The sequence below is a fragment of the Bufo bufo genome, chromosome 5 (genome assembly GCF_905171765.1).
Source record: "Bufo bufo chromosome 5, aBufBuf1.1, whole genome shotgun sequence".
In the NCBI taxonomy this organism is placed as follows: domain Eukaryota; kingdom Metazoa; phylum Chordata; class Amphibia; order Anura; family Bufonidae; genus Bufo; species Bufo bufo.
In genome coordinates this window covers 9661893-9688805 of record NC_053393.1, presented here as the reverse complement: position 1 = coordinate 9688805, position 26913 = coordinate 9661893, and the positions used below count along the sequence as shown (strand labels likewise).

At 44.2% G+C, this 26913-nt stretch overlaps 1 protein-coding gene across 1 annotated transcript in view; it reads right to left on the bottom strand.

The window, feature by feature from the left end:
• Window positions 1-10307: 10307 nt before the first annotated feature.
• Window positions 10308-26913, bottom strand: part of LOC121002843 (cytochrome P450 2C29-like) — a 242550-nt gene continuing 225944 nt past the window's right edge. The window contains exon 10 of the mRNA XM_040434454.1: window positions 10308-10529. Within this exon, the coding sequence (XP_040290388.1) occupies window positions 10336-10529 (194 nt within the window). The 3' untranslated portion in view covers window positions 10308-10335. The remainder of the gene's footprint in view (window positions 10530-26913) is intronic.

The following is a 26913-nucleotide window of genomic DNA, read 5'->3' as shown; positions in this document are numbered from 1 at the left end:
CCCCAAGACACATCATCTCAGAAGATGATTGAAGGTTCTCGCTAGTATTGGGGAATTAAGTTAGCTCTGGCATATGTGGATTCACCACACTGCCACAATTGTACCAGACCCTTGTGGTACATTTGGGGACCCCACTTGCTTGACCTTCCCGGCCTTTTACCAGCTGTTATAGCTAGGGCTGTTTATTTTGGATCTTGGCCGGTCGGACATGGGAACACTGGTCTTGATTATGTTCAGCTTACCAGTGGTTATTTCATAATGTAAAACTCTTAATTTAGCTTAACCTTACTCGTTGCAAATTTGATGTCACCCCTTCCTAGTACTGTATGCTCTCCGTATGGTTCAACATATGCCGCTTCCTGACTTCACAGTTAGCGGCCAACTTTTGACCACGTTCAAAAGTTTTGACCTTATTTGGTTTAAACTCAGGTTTAAAGTCCTCCCTAGAGTCTATTTGAAATGTAGGATTATTTGTATTATTGTTAACATTTGTCTTATTTTATGTGTTGTAGCTCCTTCTTTGTCCCCCCTTTCCTTACCCATCTTCCCAAGACTGAACGTCAAGCACCTACTTTCACCCGACCGGCAGTCGCTCTGGGTCCATCCAGATTATGCCATATTATGTTCTGTTATGGCGGCACTCCGAATAGCTACATATAAAGTGAGAGTCTTTAAAGCTCCTGCAAAGAGGTTCAAAATTTTACAGCAGTTACATAAAGAAAAAGCCAATATTATTTTTATACAGGAGACTCATTTTAAACACAACAAGATACCTAACCTCTCGCGCGCTCGTTATAATCTTTGGTATCATAGTTCCTCAGTTCATTCCAACAGATTGGGGGTGAGCTTGGGAATTCATAAACATACAGATTTTTCACTGATAGATTTAAAATCAGACAAAGAAGGATGTTTTTTATTGGTGAAAGGGAAAATAAATACACAACTCTACACCTTCGTCAACATCTACGCTCCTAATGTTGCACATAGACAATGGTTTGAGGCCTTTTGGCAACAACTGGAAAAGTTTAAAGAGGGCTTAGTAGTTTTAGCTGGAGATTTCAGTGTTTCCCTCAAACCCCCAAACAGACACCTCCTCCGGCAGGACAGCAGTACCAAAAAGGATGCTGAACAGTATAATTTTTTTTTATATACATAAGCACGCTCATTGATGCTTGGCGCACCTTAAACCCGAACACACATGACTTTACCTCCCCCCCCCCCTCACAGCACATACCATAGAATAGACTATGTTCTTTTTCCAGCAGCCCAAATTCATCTCTGTACAGAAGCACAGATTGGCCCAATGGTCCATTCAGATCATGCTCCTGTCTATGTGACTTTTAGAGAGCAATAAAATCCTTCTGCTCCCATTTTACAGGGGCAGGATTGGGCTCCCCTCCTTTAAGAGATATTACCGGGCAGTTCACCTCAGCAGAATAATAGACTGGGTCAGAAAACCAACCTACAAACAGTGGATACTACAAGAGAAGTGCTTGTCAAAATACCCACTAAGAGCCCTGATCTTCTCGGACCCGGGTGACTCTGCACAGATTCCGAAGGATAACACCCTCCTGTTGGCAACCCTATCGATCTGGAGACTCCCTGAGATAAGAGAGATATGCTTCAGATATCCTTCAGCTGTGCTCTCTATTGGAGATTGCCTTCTGTCCTCAGGAAAAGATTACTTCTCCGTACCAATCCAAATTCGAAATTCTAGGTTACCATCAAAAGAGTTGCTAGATCAAGAGGGAGCATTTCTGAACACCTCCACTATTAGAATGAAATTTCAATTACCTCACCTAAATGAGTTACAACACGCAATCTTTCGTTCTTCCCTCAGGAGGGTGTTGTCTCAGGATAATCTGCCATCACCATTACATGGTTCGAGTGACTGTTGGCACAGACACAATATCCATCTAAACAAATTTGCACTATCTGCCAAAACTTACTTAAGTCAGGCCCCACATCCTCGCCCTACTATATAAGAGAGTGGGAAAGAGACCTGGCTACGTAATTCTTGGACATTCAAGATATCTTATTGGCTCCTAAGCTCGCTTCGAGGTGCACCACCATCCAAGAAAACTCATAAAGTCTTGACCAGATGGTAGTTGACCCAGTTAAGCTAAAAATGATGTATGGATCCTCATCTGACCTCTGCTGGAGATGCCAGGACAATAAAGGTACATTTCTACATATCTGGTGGTCTTGCCCCTCGTTGGTGACCTTTTGTAAACAGATATTTGATAACATGAGAAACATTCTCAAGCTAAACAACACCTCATTACTGATGTGCTCCAAAATTGCATTGCTCACCTTGCTGCCGGGAACACTACCAAACTCAAAAAAATGCTTATTGAGGACAATGATAGCAGCAGCTAGACTACTGATCGCCTCCAACTGGAAGTCTAAGGTGACCCCGCCCATAGCACGATGGCTAGACAAATGGAATCTCTTTCTTGTTTAGAGGAACTCTCACATTGGGAACAGAAATCCCACCATAAATATGCCACAACACGGACACCATGGGTGAAATGGAGAACTAATAACTAAGGTAGGCCACCCCTCTCAATACCATTACTCTCACTAACTCTATGGCATCTATCATCTAGACCCCCAGATTGTGACGGCCTCCCCCTTCCCCCTTTGCCCCTTCCCTTCTTTGTCTACCCCCATCTGTTACGTTGTTTACCTATTGTTTCATCTTTGTTTACATTATTTACGAATGCACTATAGAGTGACCAGGGGAATTCACAAGACAACAACGGAGAATGAGCCCCCTATCTCTGATTGCATACTTGTTTGAGAGTGTTCTTGGTCTCTGTAATGTATAAACAAGATGTGGACTTTGTTCAACTGCATCTGTAATTGTCATGGATACTGGTGTAAGTTATGTTTACTCTTGGAAATCAATGAAAAGATTTTAAAAATAAAAGAAATGCCACTAGAGGAGCTGACGTGGTAATTGATAGTAAACTCTGCTAGAGACAGAAACCTCTTCCACTTGTTCTGACAGACACAAAGCATCTTAGGAACTGTTCCAAAACCTGGTTGACCTTTTCAGTTTGACCATTTTTTCTCCAGAGGTAATGCAGATGAGAGAGACAGTTTGATCCCTAGTTTCTTACTAAATTCTATCCAGAATCTCGAGACGAACTGCACTCCTTTATCTGAGACAATGGAATCATGTATCCCATGTAAGTTTTGAATATTGTCAGCAAACAAAGTGGCAATTTTTTTTTTTACGGAATAAGGTGACACATTTTTGAAAACCTATCAATGCCCACCCAGATGACCGTCTTCATAAAGATGTGGGTCAAAAGTCTCTGTGGAATGGGCAAGGGGCAAAGTAGACCCCCAGGACGCCTCCTGGGTAACTTGGCTCTTGTGCAAACATTACATGCAGAGGCAAAGGCTATCGCATCTCGTGACCAAGTAGGCCACCAGTAATCTCTTGAAACCGAATGTCTAGTACCAGCAATTCCCAGATGATCTGCAAGTACAGAGCAATGAGACTCCTCCAAACCCCTAAGTTGAAGATTTGGAGGAACAAACAATTTACCAGAAGGAAGATTACTGGGAGCCAAATCCTAACCACATTGTATTTCAGAGGCAAGATCAGGATTAACGGCAGTAAAGACAATACCAGGAGGAAGAATGTTAACAGGCTTGGTGTCAATAGAATCAGAGGTACCAAAGCTACCTAATAAAGCATCTGCTTTTAGATTACCAGACCCAGAAAGATAAGAAACAATAAAATTAAACCAAGTGAAGAACAAGGCCCAATCTGGTTGTCTAGGATTCAAACGTTTAGCACTGTCAAGACATATCAGATTCTTATGAGTACAATAATTTTCTGAAGAGTCCATTGAAGAAAATGTCGCCATTCCTCAAAGGCTCATTTGATGGCTAATAATTCTTGATTGCCAATATCATAATTCCTCTCTACAGAGGGAGATTTTCTAGAAAAGAAATCCCATGGCTGTAGATAAGTCAAGGAAGATAACAGACAATACAACTCACTTCTATCTCTGAAGCATCCCCCTCAATACAATAATGAATTGTTTGGTGACATCAGGTTGAAAAAGTATCAGAGCACGAATGAAACTCTCTTTCAGAGCTTCAAAAGCAGATGTGCCAGTGGACCTATGAATAAGGTCCACCCCCTCCTGCTTAAGTCAGTAAGCAGATTGGCAATGATTGAAATTATTGATATAATAATTAGCGAAACCAAGGTATGTCTGAAGGGCTTTGATGGAAATGGGTCTAGCCCAATCAACAACGATTTGCATTATAGTTGGGTCCATAATTTTTTTTTTAGGTGATATTATATAAACCAGGAAAGAGACTTCTCTTACACCAAAGACACATTTGCATACAACCTTTTTCACATGCATAACATGAGAGGCCCAGTCAGAAGAAAAAATTTAAATATCATCAAGATAGATAACCACAAACAGACCCAGGAATTTGTTGTAGCTACTGACATGTGACAAACTTTTCAAAGGCACTGTATTTCCACCACTGAAGTGTTGAATTTCAAAACATTTAGAAAATATATAGGTATGGAGGTTTAGTATCATTTTATTTCATTCCGTTTGCAAGTTAGGTTATATTGTACATGTCAAAAATGGAAGCATTTTCCTGGCTACCAGCTCCATATACAGAGGTGGATTTCAAAAGATATGTCTTCTAAGATATATAGATGGACATAAGAGGTGTCTTCTAAGATATATAGATGGACAGCAAGCGGTCACTTGGACAAGGAGCGAAGCTCAGCACATATCTTGCCTGATTCAATTATTTCATCCTTGTTTACATTCAGAAATTTAGCGTCCTGACATTTTGTCCCCGAGGGGAGGGTGAAGGTGAATTTCTGGAGAAGCGTGGAGAAGATCGTGAAGACTTCCATACGGGCCAGGTGCTCTCCAAGACAGACTCTCTTCCCTAGAAGAATAACACAAATAATGAAATAATCAGGTCATTTTTTTTTTTTAACAAATATCTGTTTATTTGTTTTTCACAAAGAAAATATAGTCATTATTTGCAATGTTACAGAATAGTGCAAAGTTACATATTCTTTTTCACATGGTCGAAAATATAGATAAATATAGAAAAATAGTCATACATAACAAGCGCTCGTCAAAATAATCAATTTGGCAAAGCATAGATATCAGTAGCATTAATTATTTCACTTGGACTAACTTGGGCCTTAAACAGCTCAAGAAATGCGGTTGTTATTATACTTAGGCTGATATTCTTTGTCGAGATATTACATTGTAGGCAAGAACATAGATAACTTTCGGAGGAGAGTGATATCCTCCAAGAAAATAAACAAAACATGTATCACAGGTTGTTTCCAGTATCTCTCTTAAACAAAACAAAAAAAATTGTCATTTACTTTTTCGGGTGAAATATAACCAATTTTTTGGGGTGTATAGTACCACTGCTATACCTAGTAGGCCGGTTAAAAAATAAATAAATTTTAATTTATAATAAAATATACTTGATTAATGCATTTTTAATTTTTAATTGAGTCTTTACCTTAAAACACACCTTTCCCTCTGCACTTAAACAAAGGGCCAGCAGAGAACCAGGGAAAAGAGGAAATATTTTTTTTGTGACCCCCTACCTTGCTCTGCAAAAGAAGTGAATAAGTTTGTCCTGAGTGACATGTCTGCCTGCTAGGATACTGAGCAGCATGTTGTATGTGTAGTACTACAAGTCCCAGCTGTACAATGACACTGCAGATACACACAGGATCTCTCCCCTACCTGTTCTTGTGCAATGCTCTGCAGAACTCCTCCAGTCTGTCAGCTCCTGTGTCCAGCATTTGTCTCCTCACTGTCTGCAGCTACTCAGTAAAGACTTCAGCCCTGAGTCTGTGCTGCTGAAGGGGTTAAAGTTTTTCCTGAAGAATGGCAGTGCAGAAGGGCGTGGCCAGCACACTGACATCTCCTGTACAGACACATATCTGCTCTTTCAGGCTTGTGCACGAAACATTATCAGAGCAGGGAGAGAAGCTGACATCATAGGTCATGTGAAATCCGAGAAATCAGCCACTGAAGATGCAGTAAGTGCATGGTAAAGCCTTTACAGTTGATTATTTAGAAACATACAAAGAACAAAAAAAAAATACTTGTACAAACCCTTCAAGCGGACAGGTAAAGGTGTGCTTTGGGGGGGACTCTATTACAAATTAAAAATGCATTAATCAAGTATATTATAAAAGTATTAGGGCATTAGGGACATTTTAACAAGACAGTAAAAGTTTAGATACTCTTTAAGTCATGTTGTGGCAGTGCAAAAACATGCTTTTGAATTACTTTTGTTAGCTGTAGAATAGTGTGCATAACTATTAGGCTCAGTTTACACTTCACTTATTTGGTCAGTTATATGTCAAAAACAGAACAGGTGCAGATCTTATCTGACCATACAGTAATGACTGGAATTAACTGACCAAATAACTGGTGTGAACTCAGCCTTACAGGTCAATGTTGGCATCAGGTATAATGAATTTAACCGTGCAGTGACCCAACATTCTACTACATAGTGAAAGAGTGGTCTCATTTTACACCATCTGCTGCTTTCACATAGATCTATAGATAACCTATTTTGTTAGCGACTGATACAAGTAGTGCTGACAGAGTGGGGAGAGTGTCAGCAGGAAGTTTGTGTTGATGTCACTGTGTATTTTTCCCTTCTTCTGATCCATCAGAACAACCCAAAATAAAACAGGATCCTGTCTTTTGAGCATCATCCTTCACAAAGTCAGTATGTGATCAGTAATTGATCAGTATTTGTAAGGCAAAAACAGGAGTGGGTCCAAAACAGAGATGACATGTGAAGGAACTATTTACATGTCTTCTGTGTTTTGGACCCACTCCTGCTTATGACTTCTAAATCATGAGCAAATCCTAATGCAAAATACTGACCGTGTGATTGAGGCCTTTTAGATGCTCCAAAGACAGGATCTGTTGTGTTTTTCATTTTTAGTTCTTCTGACAAAAAAGAAGGGTAAAATAAATGGTGATGTCAAAAAGGCCAAACAGTGACACGAGCGTCCCCAGAACAGACTGGTGACTGTGGCAACAGCATGAGGAGTCAACATAGGGGCCCCGTCACAGAGTGATGAGGTCGAAGGTAAATGCAGTGGCAATAACAGCACAAGATGGTGGCAGTAGAAGAACATGGTGTGTGTGTGACAACAGGTGAGTGGCAGCATCAGAATAGTGGCTGAAGCATGTGGCTAGAATTAACAAGCCATATTTCACAATGTTCTGTTGTGGCAGCACAGTGAAGTCAGGACTTACTGCCAGAATGATCTAGTCTGATGCATCAGGCACTGGCGTGTGGAAATCCTGGCTGATCCAAGCTTGATTCATCTTTATAAAAGGATAATCTCTTAATATTTTGTGTTGAAAGGCGAGTTCTCTTTCAGGTAACTATGCACCTCGCCACACTAAATACCTGCTCTGATGCCACACTACTGGCCGGGCAGGAAAGCTTGTCCAGGGCAAACTCTCAATTATATCCACAAATCAAGTTTGGCTGCCAGTAGTCCAGAGGATCTTGGATCTGGTGTGACATGTTCTGCAGCTGCTGGTGCTTTCTTCAGTAGACGGGTGAAGAAACGTGCTCAGGTATATACAGTTGTAAGAAAAGTATGTAAACCCTTTGGAATGATATAGATTTCTGCACAAATTGGTCATAAAATGCGATCTGATCTTCATCTAAGTCACAACAATAGACAATCACAGTCTGCTTAAACTAATAACACACAAAGAATTAAATGTTACTGTAATGACCGACGACACGCACAGGGAGGAAAACAGGGAAAGCCCTGCCCAAGGGAGAGGGAAAGGTGGTGACCCCTAACTCACCTTGCGGCTGGCACCTGACTGCCCTGACGTCCCTAGACGGGTTCCTCACCCGTGCGGCGATCGCGTGCCTAAACCCTGGCTTTCCCTAATATGAGCCCTGGATAGTGAACAGGCCGGTGGGATCGCTAGTCCACACCACTATCACTAAGAGGGAAACACCAGGGAGAGGACAGACAAAACATACAAACACATACACCCAGGTGGGCGACCACAATAAACCAAAAAGGTCCAACAGGGATCTGGAGGGTAGCGTACTGGACCAACTACCAGCGAACGCAGCAACACAGCTCCAGAAGGTCAGAATAGATGTCCAGGCAGGAAGCTCTATATCTGGCAACCAGAGAAGTGTGAGAGAGAAATATAAGGAGGTCTGGGAGTGCTGGACAAGGAACAGCTGAGGAGAAGGAGCTACGGATCCCTGAGTGAGCCAAAAGGGTTTGCTAAGCAAACCCAGAAAGCTACCATAAGGAAAACAGCCCTATCTTAAATAGAGCGTGCAGCCAACCGCTGCGACTTCCTGACCCCGGGTATAACGGAGTCAGGCGTGGTCCTCGACACCCTCGTGACAGTACCCCCCTCTCTACGAGGGGCCTCCGGACACTCAGGACCAGGTCTCCCAGGATGAGAGGCATGAAAAACCCGAACTAACCTGTCGGCGTTTACCTCAGACGCAGGAACCCACATTCTTTCCTCGGGACCGTAACCTCTCCAATGCACCAGATATTGAAGAGAGCGGCAGACCCGACGAGAATTAACAATTTTGGATATCTGAAATTCTAGGTTACCATCCACGACAACAGGAGGGGGTGGCAGCGGTGATGGTTCTAGAGGTGGAACATATTTTTTGAGTAACGACTTATGAAAAACATTATGAATTTTAAAAGTCTGAGGTAACTCCAGGCGAAAAGCCACGGGGTTGATGATGGCTACAATTTTGTAAGGGCCAATAAACCTAGGACCCAGTTTCCAAGAGGGAACCTTCAATTTAATATTCCTAGTAGACAACCACACATAGTCATTCACTCCTAGGTCCAGACCTGGCGACCGTCTCTTATCAGCCATGCATTTGTATTTACCTCCCATATTTTTCAAGTTAGCTTGCACCTTCTGCCATACCGATGAAAGAGATGACGAAAACCGTTCCTCTTCGGGAACCCCAGAAGACCCCCCCTCTTTGAAAGTACAGAATTGGGGATGAAAACCATATGCACCAAGAAATGGTGACTTGCCAGTGGATTCCTGACGACGATTATTTATGGCAAACTCAGCTAACGGTAAATATGATGACCACAACTCTTGGTTTTCAGACACAAAACATCTTAGATATGTCTCAAGGTTTTGGTTGGTAAGCTCAGTCTGTCCATTCGACTGAGGATGGAAAGCAGAGGAAAAGGACAAGTGTACCCCCAAACGAGAACAAAAAGCTTTCCAAAATTTAGAAATAAACTGGGTACCCCGATCCGAAACAACATCGGAGGGGACCCCGTGAAGCTTCACGATTTCACTGACGAATACCTGAGCAAGAGTCTTAGCATTAGGTAGTGCGGGTAACGCAATGAAGTGTACCATTTTGCTAAACCTTTCCACTACTACCAAAATAACTGTTTTACCCGCAGACAAAGGTAAGTCAGTGATAAAATCCATTGACAGATGTGTCCACGGTCTATTGGGAATGACGAGTGGTAATAGAGACCCTGCAGGACGTGTATGTGAAACTTTTGCGCGCGCACAGGTAGAACAAGAAGACACAAAATCCAATACATCCTGACGCAACCTTGGCCACCAAAAATGACGAGACAATAGTTCCAAGGTTGCTTTACTACCTGGGTGCCCAGCAAGTGCCGAATTATGATGTTCCTTTAATAATTCGAAACGTAAGTTCAACGGTACAAACAATTTCTCTGAGGGGCAAGAGACCGGGGCATCCCCCTGGGCCTCTAACACCTTCCCCTCCAAAACAGAGTGTACCGCAGAAACAACCACTCCTCTTTGAAGAATGGGTACCGGATCACTCACATTACCCCCTCCAGGGAAACAACGAGATAGTGCATCAGCCTTGGTGTTCTTTGCCCCAGGACGATAGGTAATCACAAAGTTAAACCTGGTAAAAAATAGCGACCACCTAGCCTGTCTAGGGGTGAGACGCTTAGCTGATTCGAGGTACAGAAGATTTTTGTGGTCCGTAATTACAGTGACGGGGTGGACTGCCCCCTCTAAGAAATGACGCCACTCCTCAAACGCAAGTTTAATAGCTAATAGTTCCCTATTGCCAATATCGTAGTTCTTTTATTTCATTCCGTTTGCAAGTTAGGTTATATTGTACATGTCAAAAATGGAAGCATTTTCCTGGCTACCAGCTCCATATACAGAGGTGGATTTCAAAAGATATGTCTTCTAAGATATATAGATGGACATAAGAGGTGTCTTCTAAGATATATAGATGGACAGCAAGCGGTCACTTGGACAAGGAGCGAAGCTCAGCACATATCTTGCCTGATTCAATTATTTCATCCTTGTTTACATTCAGAAATTTAGCGTCCTGACATTTTGTCCCCGAGGGGAGGGTGAAGGTGAATTTCTGGAGAAGCGTGGAGAAGATCGTGAAGACTTCCATACGGGCCAGGTGCTCTCCAAGACAGACTCTCTTCCCTAGAAGAATAACACAAATAATGAAATAATCAGGTCATTTTTTTTTTTTAACAAATATCTGTTTATTTGTTTTTCACAAAGAAAATATAGTCATTATTTGCAATGTTACAGAATAGTGCAAAGTTACATATTCTTTTTCACATGGTCGAAAATATAGATAAATATAGAAAAATAGTCATACATAACAAGCGCTCGTCAAAATAATCAATTTGGCAAAGCATAGATATCAGTAGCATTAATTATTTCACTTGGACTAACTTGGGCCTTAAACAGCTCAAGAAATGCGGTTGTTATTATACTTAGGCTGATATTCTTTGTCGAGATATTACATTGTAGGCAAGAACATAGATAACTTTCGGAGGAGAGTGATATCCTCCAAGAAAATAAACAAAACATGTATCACAGGTTGTTTCCAGTATCTCTCTTAAACAAAACAAAAAAAATTGTCATTTACTTTTTCGGGTGAAATATAACCAATTTTTTGGGGTGTATAGTACCACTGCTATACCTAGTAGGCCGGTTAAAAAATAAATAAATTTTAATTTATAATAAAATATACTTGATTAATGCATTTTTAATTTTTAATTGAGTCTTTACCTTAAAACACACCTTTCCCTCTGCACTTAAACAAAGGGCCAGCAGAGAACCAGGGAAAAGAGGAAATATTTTTTTTGTGACCCCCTACCTTGCTCTGCAAAAGAAGTGAATAAGTTTGTCCTGAGTGACATGTCTGCCTGCTAGGATACTGAGCAGCATGTTGTATGTGTAGTACTACAAGTCCCAGCTGTACAATGACACTGCAGATACACACAGGATCTCTCCCCTACCTGTTCTTGTGCAATGCTCTGCAGAACTCCTCCAGTCTGTCAGCTCCTGTGTCCAGCATTTGTCTCCTCACTGTCTGCAGCTACTCAGTAAAGACTTCAGCCCTGAGTCTGTGCTGCTGAAGGGGTTAAAGTTTTTCCTGAAGAATGGCAGTGCAGAAGGGCGTGGCCAGCACACTGACATCTCCTGTACAGACACATATCTGCTCTTTCAGGCTTGTGCACGAAACATTATCAGAGCAGGGAGAGAAGCTGACATCATAGGTCATGTGAAATCCGAGAAATCAGCCACTGAAGATGCAGTAAGTGCATGGTAAAGCCTTTACAGTTGATTATTTAGAAACATACAAAGAACAAAAAAAAAATACTTGTACAAACCCTTCAAGCGGACAGGTAAAGGTGTGCTTTGGGGGGGACTCTATTACAAATTAAAAATGCATTAATCAAGTATATTATAAAAGTATTAGGGCATTAGGGACATTTTAACAAGACAGTAAAAGTTTAGATACTCTTTAAGTCATGTTGTGGCAGTGCAAAAACATGCTTTTGAATTACTTTTGTTAGCTGTAGAATAGTGTGCATAACTATTAGGCTCAGTTTACACTTCACTTATTTGGTCAGTTATATGTCAAAAACAGAACAGGTGCAGATCTTATCTGACCATACAGTAATGACTGGAATTAACTGACCAAATAACTGGTGTGAACTCAGCCTTACAGGTCAATGTTGGCATCAGGTATAATGAATTTAACCGTGCAGTGACCCAACATTCTACTACATAGTGAAAGAGTGGTCTCATTTTACACCATCTGCTGCTTTCACATAGATCTATAGATAACCTATTTTGTTAGCGACTGATACAAGTAGTGCTGACAGAGTGGGGAGAGTGTCAGCAGGAAGTTTGTGTTGATGTCACTGTGTATTTTTCCCTTCTTCTGATCCATCAGAACAACCCAAAATAAAACAGGATCCTGTCTTTTGAGCATCATCCTTCACAAAGTCAGTATGTGATCAGTAATTGATCAGTATTTGTAAGGCAAAAACAGGAGTGGGTCCAAAACAGAGATGACATGTGAAGGAACTATTTACATGTCTTCTGTGTTTTGGACCCACTCCTGCTTATGACTTCTAAATCATGAGCAAATCCTAATGCAAAATACTGACCGTGTGATTGAGGCCTTTTAGATGCTCCAAAGACAGGATCTGTTGTGTTTTTCATTTTTAGTTCTTCTGACAAAAAAGAAGGGTAAAATAAATGGTGATGTCAAAAAGGCCAAACAGTGACACGAGCGTCCCCAGAACAGACTGGTGACTGTGGCAACAGCATGAGGAGTCAACATAGGGGCCCCGTCACAGAGTGATGAGGTCGAAGGTAAATGCAGTGGCAATAACAGCACAAGATGGTGGCAGTAGAAGAACATGGTGTGTGTGTGACAACAGGTGAGTGGCAGCATCAGAATAGTGGCTGAAGCATGTGGCTAGAATTAACAAGCCATATTTCACAATGTTCTGTTGTGGCAGCACAGTGAAGTCAGGACTTACTGCCAGAATGATCTAGTCTGATGCATCAGGCACTGGCGTGTGGAAATCCTGGCTGATCCAAGCTTGATTCATCTTTATAAAAGGATAATCTCTTAATATTTTGTGTTGAAAGGCGAGTTCTCTTTCAGGTAACTATGCACCTCGCCACACTAAATACCTGCTCTGATGCCACACTACTGGCCGGGCAGGAAAGCTTGTCCAGGGCAAACTCTCAATTATATCCACAAATCAAGTTTGGCTGCCAGTAGTCCAGAGGATCTTGGATCTGGTGTGACATGTTCTGCAGCTGCTGGTGCTTTCTTCAGTAGACGGGTGAAGAAACGTGCTCAGGTATATACAGTTGTAAGAAAAGTATGTAAACCCTTTGGAATGATATAGATTTCTGCACAAATTGGTCATAAAATGCGATCTGATCTTCATCTAAGTCACAACAATAGACAATCACAGTCTGCTTAAACTAATAACACACAAAGAATTAAATGTTACTGTAATGACCGACGACACGCACAGGGAGGAAAACAGGGAAAGCCCTGCCCAAGGGAGAGGGAAAGGTGGTGACCCCTAACTCACCTTGCGGCTGGCACCTGACTGCCCTGACGTCCCTAGACGGGTTCCTCACCCGTGCGGCGATCGCGTGCCTAAACCCTGGCTTTCCCTAATATGAGCCCTGGATAGTGAACAGGCCGGTGGGATCGCTAGTCCACACCACTATCACTAAGAGGGAAACACCAGGGAGAGGACAGACAAAACATACAAACACATACACCCAGGTGGGCGACCACAATAAACCAAAAAGGTCCAACAGGGATCTGGAGGGTAGCGTACTGGACCAACTACCAGCGAACGCAGCAACACAGCTCCAGAAGGTCAGAATAGATGTCCAGGCAGGAAGCTCTATATCTGGCAACCAGAGAAGTGTGAGAGAGAAATATAAGGAGGTCTGGGAGTGCTGGACAAGGAACAGCTGAGGAGAAGGAGCTACGGATCCCTGAGTGAGCCAAAAGGGTTTGCTAAGCAAACCCAGAAAGCTACCATAAGGAAAACAGCCCTATCTTAAATAGAGCGTGCAGCCAACCGCTGCGACTTCCTGACCCCGGGTATAACGGAGTCAGGCGTGGTCCTCGACACCCTCGTGACAGTACCCCCCTCTCTACGAGGGGCCTCCGGACACTCAGGACCAGGTCTCCCAGGATGAGAGGCATGAAAAACCCGAACTAACCTGTCGGCGTTTACCTCAGACGCAGGAACCCACATTCTTTCCTCGGGACCGTAACCTCTCCAATGCACCAGATATTGAAGAGAGCGGCAGACCCGACGAGAATTAACAATTTTGGATATCTGAAATTCTAGGTTACCATCCACGACAACAGGAGGGGGTGGCAGCGGTGATGGTTCTAGAGGTGGAACATATTTTTTGAGTAACGACTTATGAAAAACATTATGAATTTTAAAAGTCTGAGGTAACTCCAGGCGAAAAGCCACGGGGTTGATGATGGCTACAATTTTGTAAGGGCCAATAAACCTAGGACCCAGTTTCCAAGAGGGAACCTTCAATTTAATATTCCTAGTAGACAACCACACATAGTCATTCACTCCTAGGTCCAGACCTGGCGACCGTCTCTTATCAGCCATGCATTTGTATTTACCTCCCATATTTTTCAAGTTAGCTTGCACCTTCTGCCATACCGATGAAAGAGATGACGAAAACCGTTCCTCTTCGGGAACCCCAGAAGACCCCCCCTCTTTGAAAGTACAGAATTGGGGATGAAAACCATATGCACCAAGAAATGGTGACTTGCCAGTGGATTCCTGACGACGATTATTTATGGCAAACTCAGCTAACGGTAAATATGATGACCACAACTCTTGGTTTTCAGACACAAAACATCTTAGATATGTCTCAAGGTTTTGGTTGGTAAGCTCAGTCTGTCCATTCGACTGAGGATGGAAAGCAGAGGAAAAGGACAAGTGTACCCCCAAACGAGAACAAAAAGCTTTCCAAAATTTAGAAATAAACTGGGTACCCCGATCCGAAACAACATCGGAGGGGACCCCGTGAAGCTTCACGATTTCACTGACGAATACCTGAGCAAGAGTCTTAGCATTAGGTAGTGCGGGTAACGCAATGAAGTGTACCATTTTGCTAAACCTTTCCACTACTACCAAAATAACTGTTTTACCCGCAGACAAAGGTAAGTCAGTGATAAAATCCATTGACAGATGTGTCCACGGTCTATTGGGAATGACGAGTGGTAATAGAGACCCTGCAGGACGTGTATGTGAAACTTTTGCGCGCGCACAGGTAGAACAAGAAGACACAAAATCCAATACATCCTGACGCAACCTTGGCCACCAAAAATGACGAGACAATAGTTCCAAGGTTGCTTTACTACCTGGGTGCCCAGCAAGTGCCGAATTATGATGTTCCTTTAATAATTCGAAACGTAAGTTCAACGGTACAAACAATTTCTCTGAGGGGCAAGAGACCGGGGCATCCCCCTGGGCCTCTAACACCTTCCCCTCCAAAACAGAGTGTACCGCAGAAACAACCACTCCTCTTTGAAGAATGGGTACCGGATCACTCACATTACCCCCTCCAGGGAAACAACGAGATAGTGCATCAGCCTTGGTGTTCTTTGCCCCAGGACGATAGGTAATCACAAAGTTAAACCTGGTAAAAAATAGCGACCACCTAGCCTGTCTAGGGGTGAGACGCTTAGCTGATTCGAGGTACAGAAGATTTTTGTGGTCCGTAATTACAGTGACGGGGTGGACTGCCCCCTCTAAGAAATGACGCCACTCCTCAAACGCAAGTTTAATAGCTAATAGTTCCCTATTGCCAATATCGTAGTTCTTTTCTGCTGCAGATAGTTTTTTAGAAAAGAAAGCACAAGGACGCCATTTGCCAGGAGACGGACCCTGAGACAGCACCGCCCCCACTCCCACCTCTGACGCATCGACTTCAACAATAAAAGGCTGAGAGACATCAGGTTGGACCAGTACAGGTGCTGAGGTAAACCTCTCTTTTAGAGAGGGAAAAGCAACTTTAGCGGCGTCAGACCATTTAGAAAAATCAGTCCCCTTCCTAGTCATGTCAGTAAGCGGTTTTACAATAAGTGAATAATTTTTAATGAATTTCCTATAAAAATTCGCGAAGCCCAAGAACCGTTGTAGTGCTTTGAGGTTCTCAGGAAGATCCCAATCTAAAATTGCCTGGACCTTCCTAGGATCCATACGGAAACCTGACGCAGATAAAAAATAACCCAGGAATTATATCTCCTGAACGGCGAAGACACATTTTTCAATTTTAGCATATAATTCATTCGTCCGTAGGACCTGCAGTACTTGTCTGACATGCACCTCATGTGTTTTCAGATCGGACGAATAAATTAAAATATCATCTAGGTATATTACCACAAACCTGCCGATTAGATGACTAAAAATGTCATTAACGAAATGTTGAAAGACGGCAGGAGCATTGGTCAGACCGAAAGGCATAACTAGATTTTCATAATGCCCCTCAGGGGTGTTAAACGCTGTCTTCCACTCATCCCCCTCCTTAATACGAATCAGATTGTAGGCCCCCCTAAGATCAAGTTTGGAGAACCACCTAGCACCCGCAATCTGATTAAACAGGTCAGGAATGAGAGGAAGAGGGTATGGGTCTCGGATGGTTATCTGATTTAATTCGCGAAAATCTAAGCAAGGACGCAGGCCCCCATCTTTCTTTTAAACGAAGAAAAACCCTGCAGCCACGGGTGAAGAAGAGGGTCTGATGTGTCCCTTAGCCAAGCTCTCGGAGATATAATCTTTCATGGCTTGTCTCTCTGGACCCGAAAGATTATATAACCTGGTCTTGGGTAATTTTGCGCCGGGAATAAGGTTAACCGGGCAATCATAAGGACGATGAGGTGGTAACTTCTGACAACCCTTTTCAGAAAAAACATCCTCAAAGTCCGAAATAAATGTAGGTAGGGTAGTTATGGAGGCGACTAAGCAATTGCTATTTAAGCAATTTTCTCTGCACTGCTCACTCCACTCCAATATCTCCCTGGCCTGCCAATCCACCACTGGATTGTGCGGTACCAACCAGGGAAGACCCAGCACTACCGGAGTGGGAAGCCCCTCCAGAACATAACATGAAAGCATCTCGTTATGGTGGTCCCCTACCCGAAGGTGTAAATTATGAACCATGTGCGTGAGGTTTCTCTGAGACAGGGGAGCAGAATCAATAGCGAATATGGGAATGGGTCTCTGTAAAGTACAGAGAGACAAAACCAAAGTGCGGGCAAAATGGGCATCTATCAAATTTACCCCTGCTCCACTGTCTAGAAAGAAAGAAATAGTCTCCGTCTTATCACCAAAAATAATAACCGCTGGCAACACAAATTGCGATGTACGTATGGAGGAAACGTATACCCCCCGGCTGACATCCTCCACACAGCCTGGGGTTAGTAGTTTTTCGGACGGTCTTTTGTTTCTGAGGAAAGAAGGACAGACATTAATGAAATGACCCCTCTCCCCACAAAAAAAACAAACCCCACGCCTACGGCGAGCCTCAGGAGGACGGACCTGACAAGTAGTTCCTCCTAGCTGCATAGGCTCGTCTAAGTCCGTACAGACTAACTGCTGCTTGGGAGGGGTTACCAATTGCTCCGGTTTTTTCAACCTGACCCTAAGGCGTCTATCTATTCGGATAGAAAGGGACATAACCGCATCAAGGGAAAAGGGGGTCTCATATAATGCAAGCGCATCCTTAACCCTTTCGGATAACCCAGAGCAGAACTGACTCCTGAGAGCCGGGTCGTTCCATTGGGTATCCGTAGCCCACCTACGGAATTCAGAGCAATACTCCTCTACCGGCCGCTCTCCTTGTAAGAGTCTCCGTAATCTTGATTCAGCCAGGGCGACTCGGTCAGGGTCATCATATATGAGACCCAAGGCCCCAAAAAACTCATCCACTGACCGAAGAGCCTGGGAATCAGTAGGTAAAGAGAACGCCCAGGACTGCGGATCCCCCTGCAGCAGGGAAATAACAACCCCCACCCGCTGATCTTCATTACCAGAGGAGTAAGGGCGCAGTTTAAAATATAACTTACAGGCCTCACGGAATGTCAAAAACTTGTCCCTTCCCCCAGAAAATCTGTCAGGGAGAGGGACCTTGGGTTCCGCAACAACCTGGTTACCAGTAGCAACCGCTGGGCTTGCAGTCAGTTGTAATTGCTGCTGTTGCTGGAGGACCGACGCCTTCAATCCTACCACCTCCAAAGACAGGCCATGAAATTGTTTGGACAGAGCAGCAATTTGATCCATACTGGATTCTAAGTAGGTAAAAAATTATTATTTTTTTTTTACCTACACAAAATAATGGCCAGAGATAATGTAATGACCGACGACACGCACAGGGAGGAAAAAGGGAAAGCCCTGCCCAAGGGAGAGGGAAAGGTGGTGACCCCTAACTCACCTTGCGGCTGGCACCTGACTGCCCTGACGTCCCTAGACGGGTTCCTCACCCGTGCGGCGATCGCGTGCCTAAACCCTGGCTTTCCCTAATATGAGCCCTGGATAGTGAACAGGCCGGTGGGATCGCTAGTCCACACTACTATCACTAAGAGGGAAACACCAGGGAGAGGACAGACAAAACATACAAACACATACACCCAGGTGGGCGACCACAATAAACCAAAAAGGTCCAACAGGGATCTGGAGGGTAGCGTACTGGACCAACTACCAGCGAACGCAGCAACACAGCTCCAGAAGGTCAGAATAGATGTCCAGGCAGGAAGCTCTATCTCTGGCAACCAGAGAAGTGTGAGAGAGAAATATAAGGAGGTCTGGGAGTGCTGGACAAGGAACAGCTGAGGAGAAGGAGCTACGGATCCCTGAGTGAGCCAAAAGGGTTTGCTAAGCAAACCCAGAAAGCTACCATAAGGAAAACAGCCCTATCTTAAATAGAGCGTGCAGCCAACCGCTGCGACTTCCTGACCCCGGGTATAACGGAGTCAGGCGTGGTCCTTGACACCCTCGTGACAGTTACCATGTTTTTATTGAACACACGATGTAAACATTCACAGTGTAGGTGGAAAAAGTATGTGAACCCTTGGATTTAATAACTAGTTGAACCTCCTTTGGCAGCAATAACTTGAACTAAACATTTCCTGTAGTTGCAAATCAGACGTGCACAACGGTCAGGAGTAATCCTTGACCATTCCTCTTTACAGAACTGTTCAGCAATATTCTTGGGATGTCTGGTGTGAATCGCTTTCTTGAGGTCATGCCACAGCATCTCAATTGGGTTGAGGTCAGGACTCTGACTGGGCCACTCCAGAAGACTTATTTTCTTCTGTTTAAGCCATTCTGTTGTTGATTTACTTCTATGCTTTGGGTCGTTGTCCTGTTGCAGCACCCATCTTCTGTTGAGCTTCAGCTGTTGGACAGATGGCCTTAAGTTCTCCTGCAAAATGTCTTGATACATTTGGGAGTTAATTTTTCCTTCGATGATAGCAATCAGTCCAGGCCCTGATACAGCAAAGCAGCCCCAAACCATGATGCCCCCACCACCATACTTCACAGTTGGGATGAGGTTTTGATGTTGGTGTGCTGTGCCTCTTTTTCTCCACACATAGTGTTGTGTGTTTCTTCCAAACAACTCAACTTTGGTTTCATCTGTCCACAGAATATATTGCCAGGACTGCTGTGGAACATCCAGGTGCTCTTGTGCAAACTGTAAACGTGCAGCAATGTTTTTTTTGGACAGCAGTGGCTTCCTCTGTGGTTTCCTCCCATGAAATCCATTCTTGTTTAGTGTTTTACGTATCGTAGATTTGCTAACAGGGATGTTAGCATATGCCAGAGACTTTTGTAAGTCTTTAGCTGACACTCTAGGATTCTTCTTCACCTCCTTGAGCAGTCTGCTCTGTGCTCTTGCAGTCATCTTTACAGGACGGCCACTCCTAGGGAGAGTAGCAGCAGTGCTGAACTTTCTCCATTTATAGACAATTTGTCTTACCATGGACTGATAAACAGCAAGGCTTTTGGAGATACTTTTATAACCCTTTCCAGCTTTATGCAAGTCAACAATTTTTAATCGTAGGTCTTCTGAGAGCTCTTTTGTGCGAGGCATCTGTAATGACCGGCGTCACGCACAGGGAGGAAAAAGGGAAAGCCCTGCCCAAGGGAGAGGGAAAGGTGGTGACCCCTAACTCACCTCGTGGCTGGCACCTGACTGCCCTGACGTCCCTAGACGGGTTCCTCACCCGTGCGGCGATCACGTGCCTAAACCCTGGCTTTCCCTAAAATGAGCCCTAGATAGTGAACGGGCCGGTGGGATCGCTAGTCCGCACCACTGTCACTAAAAGGGAAACACCAGGGAGAGAACAGACAAACACATACACCCAGGTGGGCGACCACAATAGACCACAAAGGTCCAACAGGGATCCGGAGGGTAGCGTTCTGGACCAACTACCAGAGAACGCAGCAACACAGCTCCAGAGGGTCAGAATAGATGTCCAGGCAGGAAGCTCTATATCTGGCAACCAGAGAAGTGTGAGAGGGGAATATAAGGAGGTTTTGGGAGTGCTGGACAAGGAACAGCTGAGGAGAAGGAGCTACGGATCCCTGAGTGAGCCAAAAGGGTTTGCAAAGCAAACCCAGAAAGCTACCATAAGGAAATAGCCCTATCTTACATAGAGCGTGCAGCCAACCGCTGCGACTTCCTGATCCCGGGCATAACGGAGTCAGGCGTGGTTCTTGACACCCTCGTGACAGTACCCCCCTCTCTACGAGGGGCCTCCAGACACTCAGGACCAGGTCTCTCAGGATGAGGGGCATGAAAAACCCGAACTAGCCTGTCGGCGTTTACCTCAGACGCAGGAACCCACATTCTTTCCTCGGGACCGTAACCTCTCCAATGCACCAGATATTGAAGAGAGCGGCGGACCCGATGAGAATTAACAATTTTGGATATCTGACATTCTAGATTACCATCCACGTCAACAGGAGGGGGTGGCAGCGGTGACGGTTCTAGAGGTGGAACATACTTTTTGAGTAACGACTTATGAAAAACATTATGGATTTTAAAAGTCTGAGGTAACTCCAGGCGAAAAGCCACAGGGTTGATGATGGCTACAATTTTGTAAGGGCCAATAAACCTAGGACCCAGTTTCCAAGAGGGAACCTTCAATTTAATATTCCTAGTAGACAACCACACATAGTCATTCACTCCTAGGTCCGGACCTGGCGACCGTCTCTCTTATCAGCCATGCATTTGTATTTACCTCCTATATTTTTCAAGTTAGCTTGCACCTTCTGCCATACCGATGAAAGAGATGACTAAAACCGTTCCTCTTCGGGAACCCCAGAAGACCCCCCCTCTTTGAAAGTACAGAATTGGGGATGAAAACCATATGCACCAAGAAATGGTGACTTGCCAGTGGATTCCTGACGATGATTATTTATGGCAAACTCAGCTAACGGTAAATATGATGACCACAACTCTTGGTTTTCAGACACAAAACATCTTAGATATGTCTCAAGGTTTTGGTTGGTACGCTCAGTCTGTCCATTCGACTGAGGATGGAAAGCTGAGGAAAAGGACAAGTGTACCCCCAAACGGGAACAAAAAGCTTTCCAAAATTTAGAAATAAACTTGGTACTCCGATCCGAAACAACATCGGAGTGGACCCCGTGAAGCTTCACGATTTCACTGACGAATACCTGAGCAAGAGTCTTAGCATTAGGTAGTGCGGGTAACGCAATGAAGTGTACCATTTTGCTAAACCTGTCCACTACTACCAAAATAACTGTTTTACCTGCAGACAAAGGTAAGTCAGTGATAAAATCCATTGACAGATGTGTCCACGGTCTATTGGGAATGACGAGTGGTAATAGAGACCCTGCAGGACGTGTATGTGAAACTTTTGTGCGCGCACAGGTAGAACAAGAAGACACAAAATCCAATACATCCTGACGCAACCTTGGCCACCAAAAACGACGAGACAATAGCTCCAAGGTTGCTTTACTACCCGGGTGCCCAGCAAGTGCCGAATTATGATGTTCCTTTAATAATTCGAAACGTAGGTTCAATGGTACAAACAATTTCTCTGAGGGGCAAGAGACCGGGGCATCCCCCTGGGCCTCTAACACCTTCCCCTCCAGAACAGAGTGTACCGCAGAAACAACCACTCCTCTTTGAAGAATGGGCACCGGATCACTCACATTACCCCCTCCAGGGAAACAACGAGATAGTGCATCAGCCTTGGTATTCTTTGCCCCAGGACGATAAGTAATCACAAAGTTAAACCTGGTAAAAAATAGCGACCACCTAGCCTGTCTAGGGGTGAGACGCTTAGCTGATTCGAGGTACAGAAGATTTTAGTGGTCCGTAATCACAGTGACGGGGTGGACTGCCCCCTCTAAAAAGTGACACCACTCCTCAAACGCAAGTTTAATAGCTAATAGTTCCCTATTGCCAATATCGTAGTTCTTTTCTGCTGCAGATAGTTTTTTAGAAAAGAAAGCACAAGGACGCCATTTGCCAGGCGACGGACCCTGAGACAGCACCGCCCCCACTCCCAACTCTGACGCATCGACTTCAACAATAAAAGGCTGAGAGAAATCAGGTTGGACTAGTACAGGTGCTGAGGTAAACCTCTCTTTTAGAGAGGAAAAAGCAACTTTAGCGGCGTCAGACCATTTAGAAAAATCAGTCCCCTTCCTAGTCATGTCAGTAAGCGGTTTTACAATAAGTGAATAATTTTTAATGAATTTCCTATAGAAATTTGCGAAGCCCAAGAAGTGCTTTGAGGTTCTCAGGAAGATCCCAATCTAAAATTGCCTGGACCTTCCTAGGATCCATACGGAAACCTGAAGCAGATAAAAAATAACCTAGGAATTGTATCTCCTGAACGGCGAAGACACATTTTTCAATTTTAGCATATAATTTATTCGTCCGTAGGACCTGCAGTACTTGTATGACATGCACCTCATGTGTTCTCAGATCAGACGAATAAATTAAAATATCATCTAGGTATATTACCACAAACCTGCCGATTAGATGACTAAAAATATCATTAACGAAATGTTGAAAGACGGCAGGAGCATTGGTCAGACCGAAAGGCATAACTAGATTTTCATAATGCCCCTCAGGGGTGTTAAAAGCTGTCTTCCACTCATCCCCCTCCTTAATACGAATCAGATTGTAGTCCCCCCTAAGATCAAGTTTGGAGAACCACCTAGCACCCGTAATCTGGTTAAACAGGTCAGGAATGAGAGGAAGAGGGTATGGGTCTCGGATGGTTATCCGATTTAATTTGCGAAAATCTAGGCAAGGACGCAGGCCCCCATCTTTCTTTTTAACAAAGAAAAACCCTGCAGCCATGGGTGAAGAAGAGGGTCTGATGTGTCCCTTAGCCAAGCTCTCGGAGATATAATCTTTCATGGCTTGTCTCTCTGGACCCGAAAGATGATATAATCTGGTCTTGGGTAATTTTGCGCCGGGAATAAGGTTAACCGGGCAATCATAAGGACGATGAGGTGGTAACTTCTGACAACCCTTTTCAGAAAAAACATCCTCTAAATCCGAAATAAATGTAGGTAGGGTAGTTATGGAGGCGACTAAGCAATTGCTATTTAAGCAATTTTCTCTGCACTGCTCACTCCACTCCAATATCTCCCTGGCCTGCCAATCCACCACTGGATTGTGCGCTACCAACCAGGGAAGGCCCAGCACTACCGGAGTGGGAAGCCCCTCCAGAACATAACATGAAAGCATCTCGTTATGGTGGTCCCCTACCCGAAGGTGTAAATTATGAACAATGTGGTTGAGGTTTCTCTGAGACAGAGGAGCAGAATCAATAGCGAATATGGGAATAGGTCTCTGTAGCGTACAGAGAGACAAACCCATAGTGCGGGCAAAATGGGCATCTATCAAATTTACCCCTGCTCCACTGTCTAGAAAGAAAGAAATAGTCTCCGTCTTATCACCAAAAACAATAACCGCTAGCAACACAAATTGCGATGTACGTATGGAGGAAACGTATACCCCCCGGCTGACATCCTCCACACAGCCTGGGGTTAGTAGTTTTCCGACGGTCTTTTGTTTCTGAGGAAAGAAGGACAGACATTAATGAAATGACCCCTCTCCCCACAAAAAAAAAAAACACGCCTACGGCGAGCCTCAGGAGGACGGGCCTGACGAGTAGTTCCTCCTAGCTGCATAGGCTCGTCTAAGTCCGTACAGACTAACTGCTGCTTGGAAGGGGTTACCAATTGCTCCGGTTTTTTCAACCTGTCCCTAAGGCGTCTATCTATTCGGATAGAAAGGGACATAACCGCATCAAGGGAAAAGGGGGTCTCATATAATGCAAGCGCATCCTTAACCCTTTCGGATAACCCAGAGCAGAACTGACTCCTGAGAGCCGGGTCGTTCCATTGGGTATCCGTAGCCCACCTACGGAATTCTGAGCAATACTCCTCTACCGGCCGCTCTCCTTGTAGGAGTCTCCGTAATCTTGATTCAGCCAGTGAGACTCGGTCAGGGTCGTCATATATGAGACCCAAGGCCCCGAAAAACTCATCCACTGACCGAAGAGCCTGGGAATCAGTAGGTAAAGAGAACGCCCAGGACTGCTGGTCCCCCTGCAGCAGGGAAATAACAACCCCCACCCGCTGTTCTTCATTACCAGAGGAGTAAGGGCGCAGTTTAAAATATAATATACAGGCCTCACGGAATGTCAAAAACTTTTCCCTTTCCCCAGAAAATCTGTCAGGGAGAGGGACCTTGGGTTCCGCAACAACCTGGTTACCAGTAGCAACCTCTGGGCTTGCGGTCAGTTGTAATTGCTGCTGTTGCTGGAGGACCGATGCCTTCAATCCTGCCACCTCACAAGACAGGCCATGAAATTGTTTGGACAGAGCAGCAATTTGATCCATACTGGATTCTAAGTAGGTAAAAAAAAAAAATTTTTTTTTTTTACCTTCACAAAATAAGGGCCAGATATAATGTAATGACCAGCGTCACGCACAGGGAGGAAAAAGGGAAAGCCCTACCCAAGGGAGAGGGAAAGGTGGTGACCCCTAACTCACCTTGCGGCTGGCACCTGACTGCCCTGACGTCCCTAGACGGGTTCCTCACCCGTGCGGCGATCACGTGCCTAAACCCTGGCTTTCCCTAAAATGAGCTCTAGATAGTGAACGGGCCGGTGGGATCGCTAGTCCGCACCACTGTCACTAAGAGGGAAACACCAGGGAGAGGACAGACAAAACAGACAAACACATACACCCAGGTGGGCGACCACAATAGACCACAAAGGTCCAACAGGGATCCGGAGGGTAACGTTCTGGACCAACTACCAGAGAACGCAGCAACACAGCTCCAGAGGGTCAGAATAGATGTCCAGGCAGGAAGCTCTATATCTGGCAACCAGAGAAGTGTGAGAGGGGAATATAAGGAGGTTTGGGAGTGTTGGACAAGGAACAGCTGAGGAGAAGGAGCTACGGATCCCTGAGTGAGCCAAAAAGGTTTGCAAAGCAAACCCAGAAAGCTACCATAAGGAAACAGCCCTATCTTACATAGAGCGCGCAGCCAACCGCTGCGACTTCCTGACCCCGGGTATAACGGAGTCAGGCGTGGTTCTTGACACCCTTGTGACAGCATCATTCACATCAGGCAATGCTTCTTGTAAAAAAGCAAACCTAGAACTGGTGTGTGTTTTTTATTGGACAGGGCAGCTGTAACCAACACCTCCAATCTCATCTCATTGATTGGACTCCAGTTGGCTGACACCTCACTCCAATTAGCTCTTGGAGATGTCATTATTCTAGGGGTTCACATACTTTTTCCACCTGCACTGTGAATGTTTACATGGTGTGTTCAATAAAAACATGGTAACATTTAATTCTTTGTGTGTTATTAGTTTAAGCCGACTGTGATTGTCTATTGTTGTGATTTAGATGAAGATCAGATCACATTTTATGACCAATATGTGCAGAAATCCATATCATTCCAAAGGTTTCACATACTTTTTCTTGCAACTGTACTTTGTTGGGTAGTTTTTCTTTATCTTTACATGTGGTACTTTCTGGTTAGAGATAAGGGAATTTTTCAAAAATTCGATTTGGCCAGTTCAACAAATAAAAAAAAAAAATGTCATTCGATCTGAATTTATTTGCGGCGAATTGTGTTAAAAACTTCTATTTCCTGGCTGTAGAGGGCCTTTCTAGTGGTGTAGAACACTGTGCCTTGCAGTAACACGCATAGGGAGTCTGCTGTGGTAGTGAAATAATACTGTGAGTCCATATGACATGCAGATGACAGGCGTTGCACTTAGAGTCACTGCACACTTCACTTATTTGGGCAGTCACAGGGCCAAAACTGACCAAATAACTCAAGAATAAACTCAGCCTTAGGCCCCTTTCACATGAACGATTTGTATTAGGTCCGGGTGCGTTCAGGAAAACTCGCATCATTTCGCAAGCAAGTTCAATCAATTTTGTTTGCGATTGCGTTCAGTTGTTCAATTTTTATTGTGCGGGTGAAAGCGCATTGATGCGTTTTTCACGCGCGTGATACAAAAATGAATGTTTACAAACAACATCTCTTAGCAACCATCAGTGAAAAATGCTTGCGGATGCGATGCATTTTTCAAGCAGCCCCATTCACTTCTATAGGGCCAACGTTGCGTGAAAAACTCAGAATATAGAACATGCTAATATAGAACATGCTGCGATTTTCACCCAACGCACAAGTGATGCGTAAAAAACAATGCTCATGTACAACAGAACAATTTAAATGAATGGGTCCGGATTCAATGTGGGCAAAATGTGTTTGTATCATGCATTGCACCTGCGCGTAAAACTCGCTTGTCTGAAAGGGGCCTTACAGGTTGATGTTGGCGCCGAGAAGAAGCCCACTCCGTTTACAATGTCATCAGCTGATTCCTCATAGATGTGTACAGAACCTGTTCTATTAAACTCTTATACAAGTTGTGAGGAATACTGTACCCCTCGTGCCTCGACTG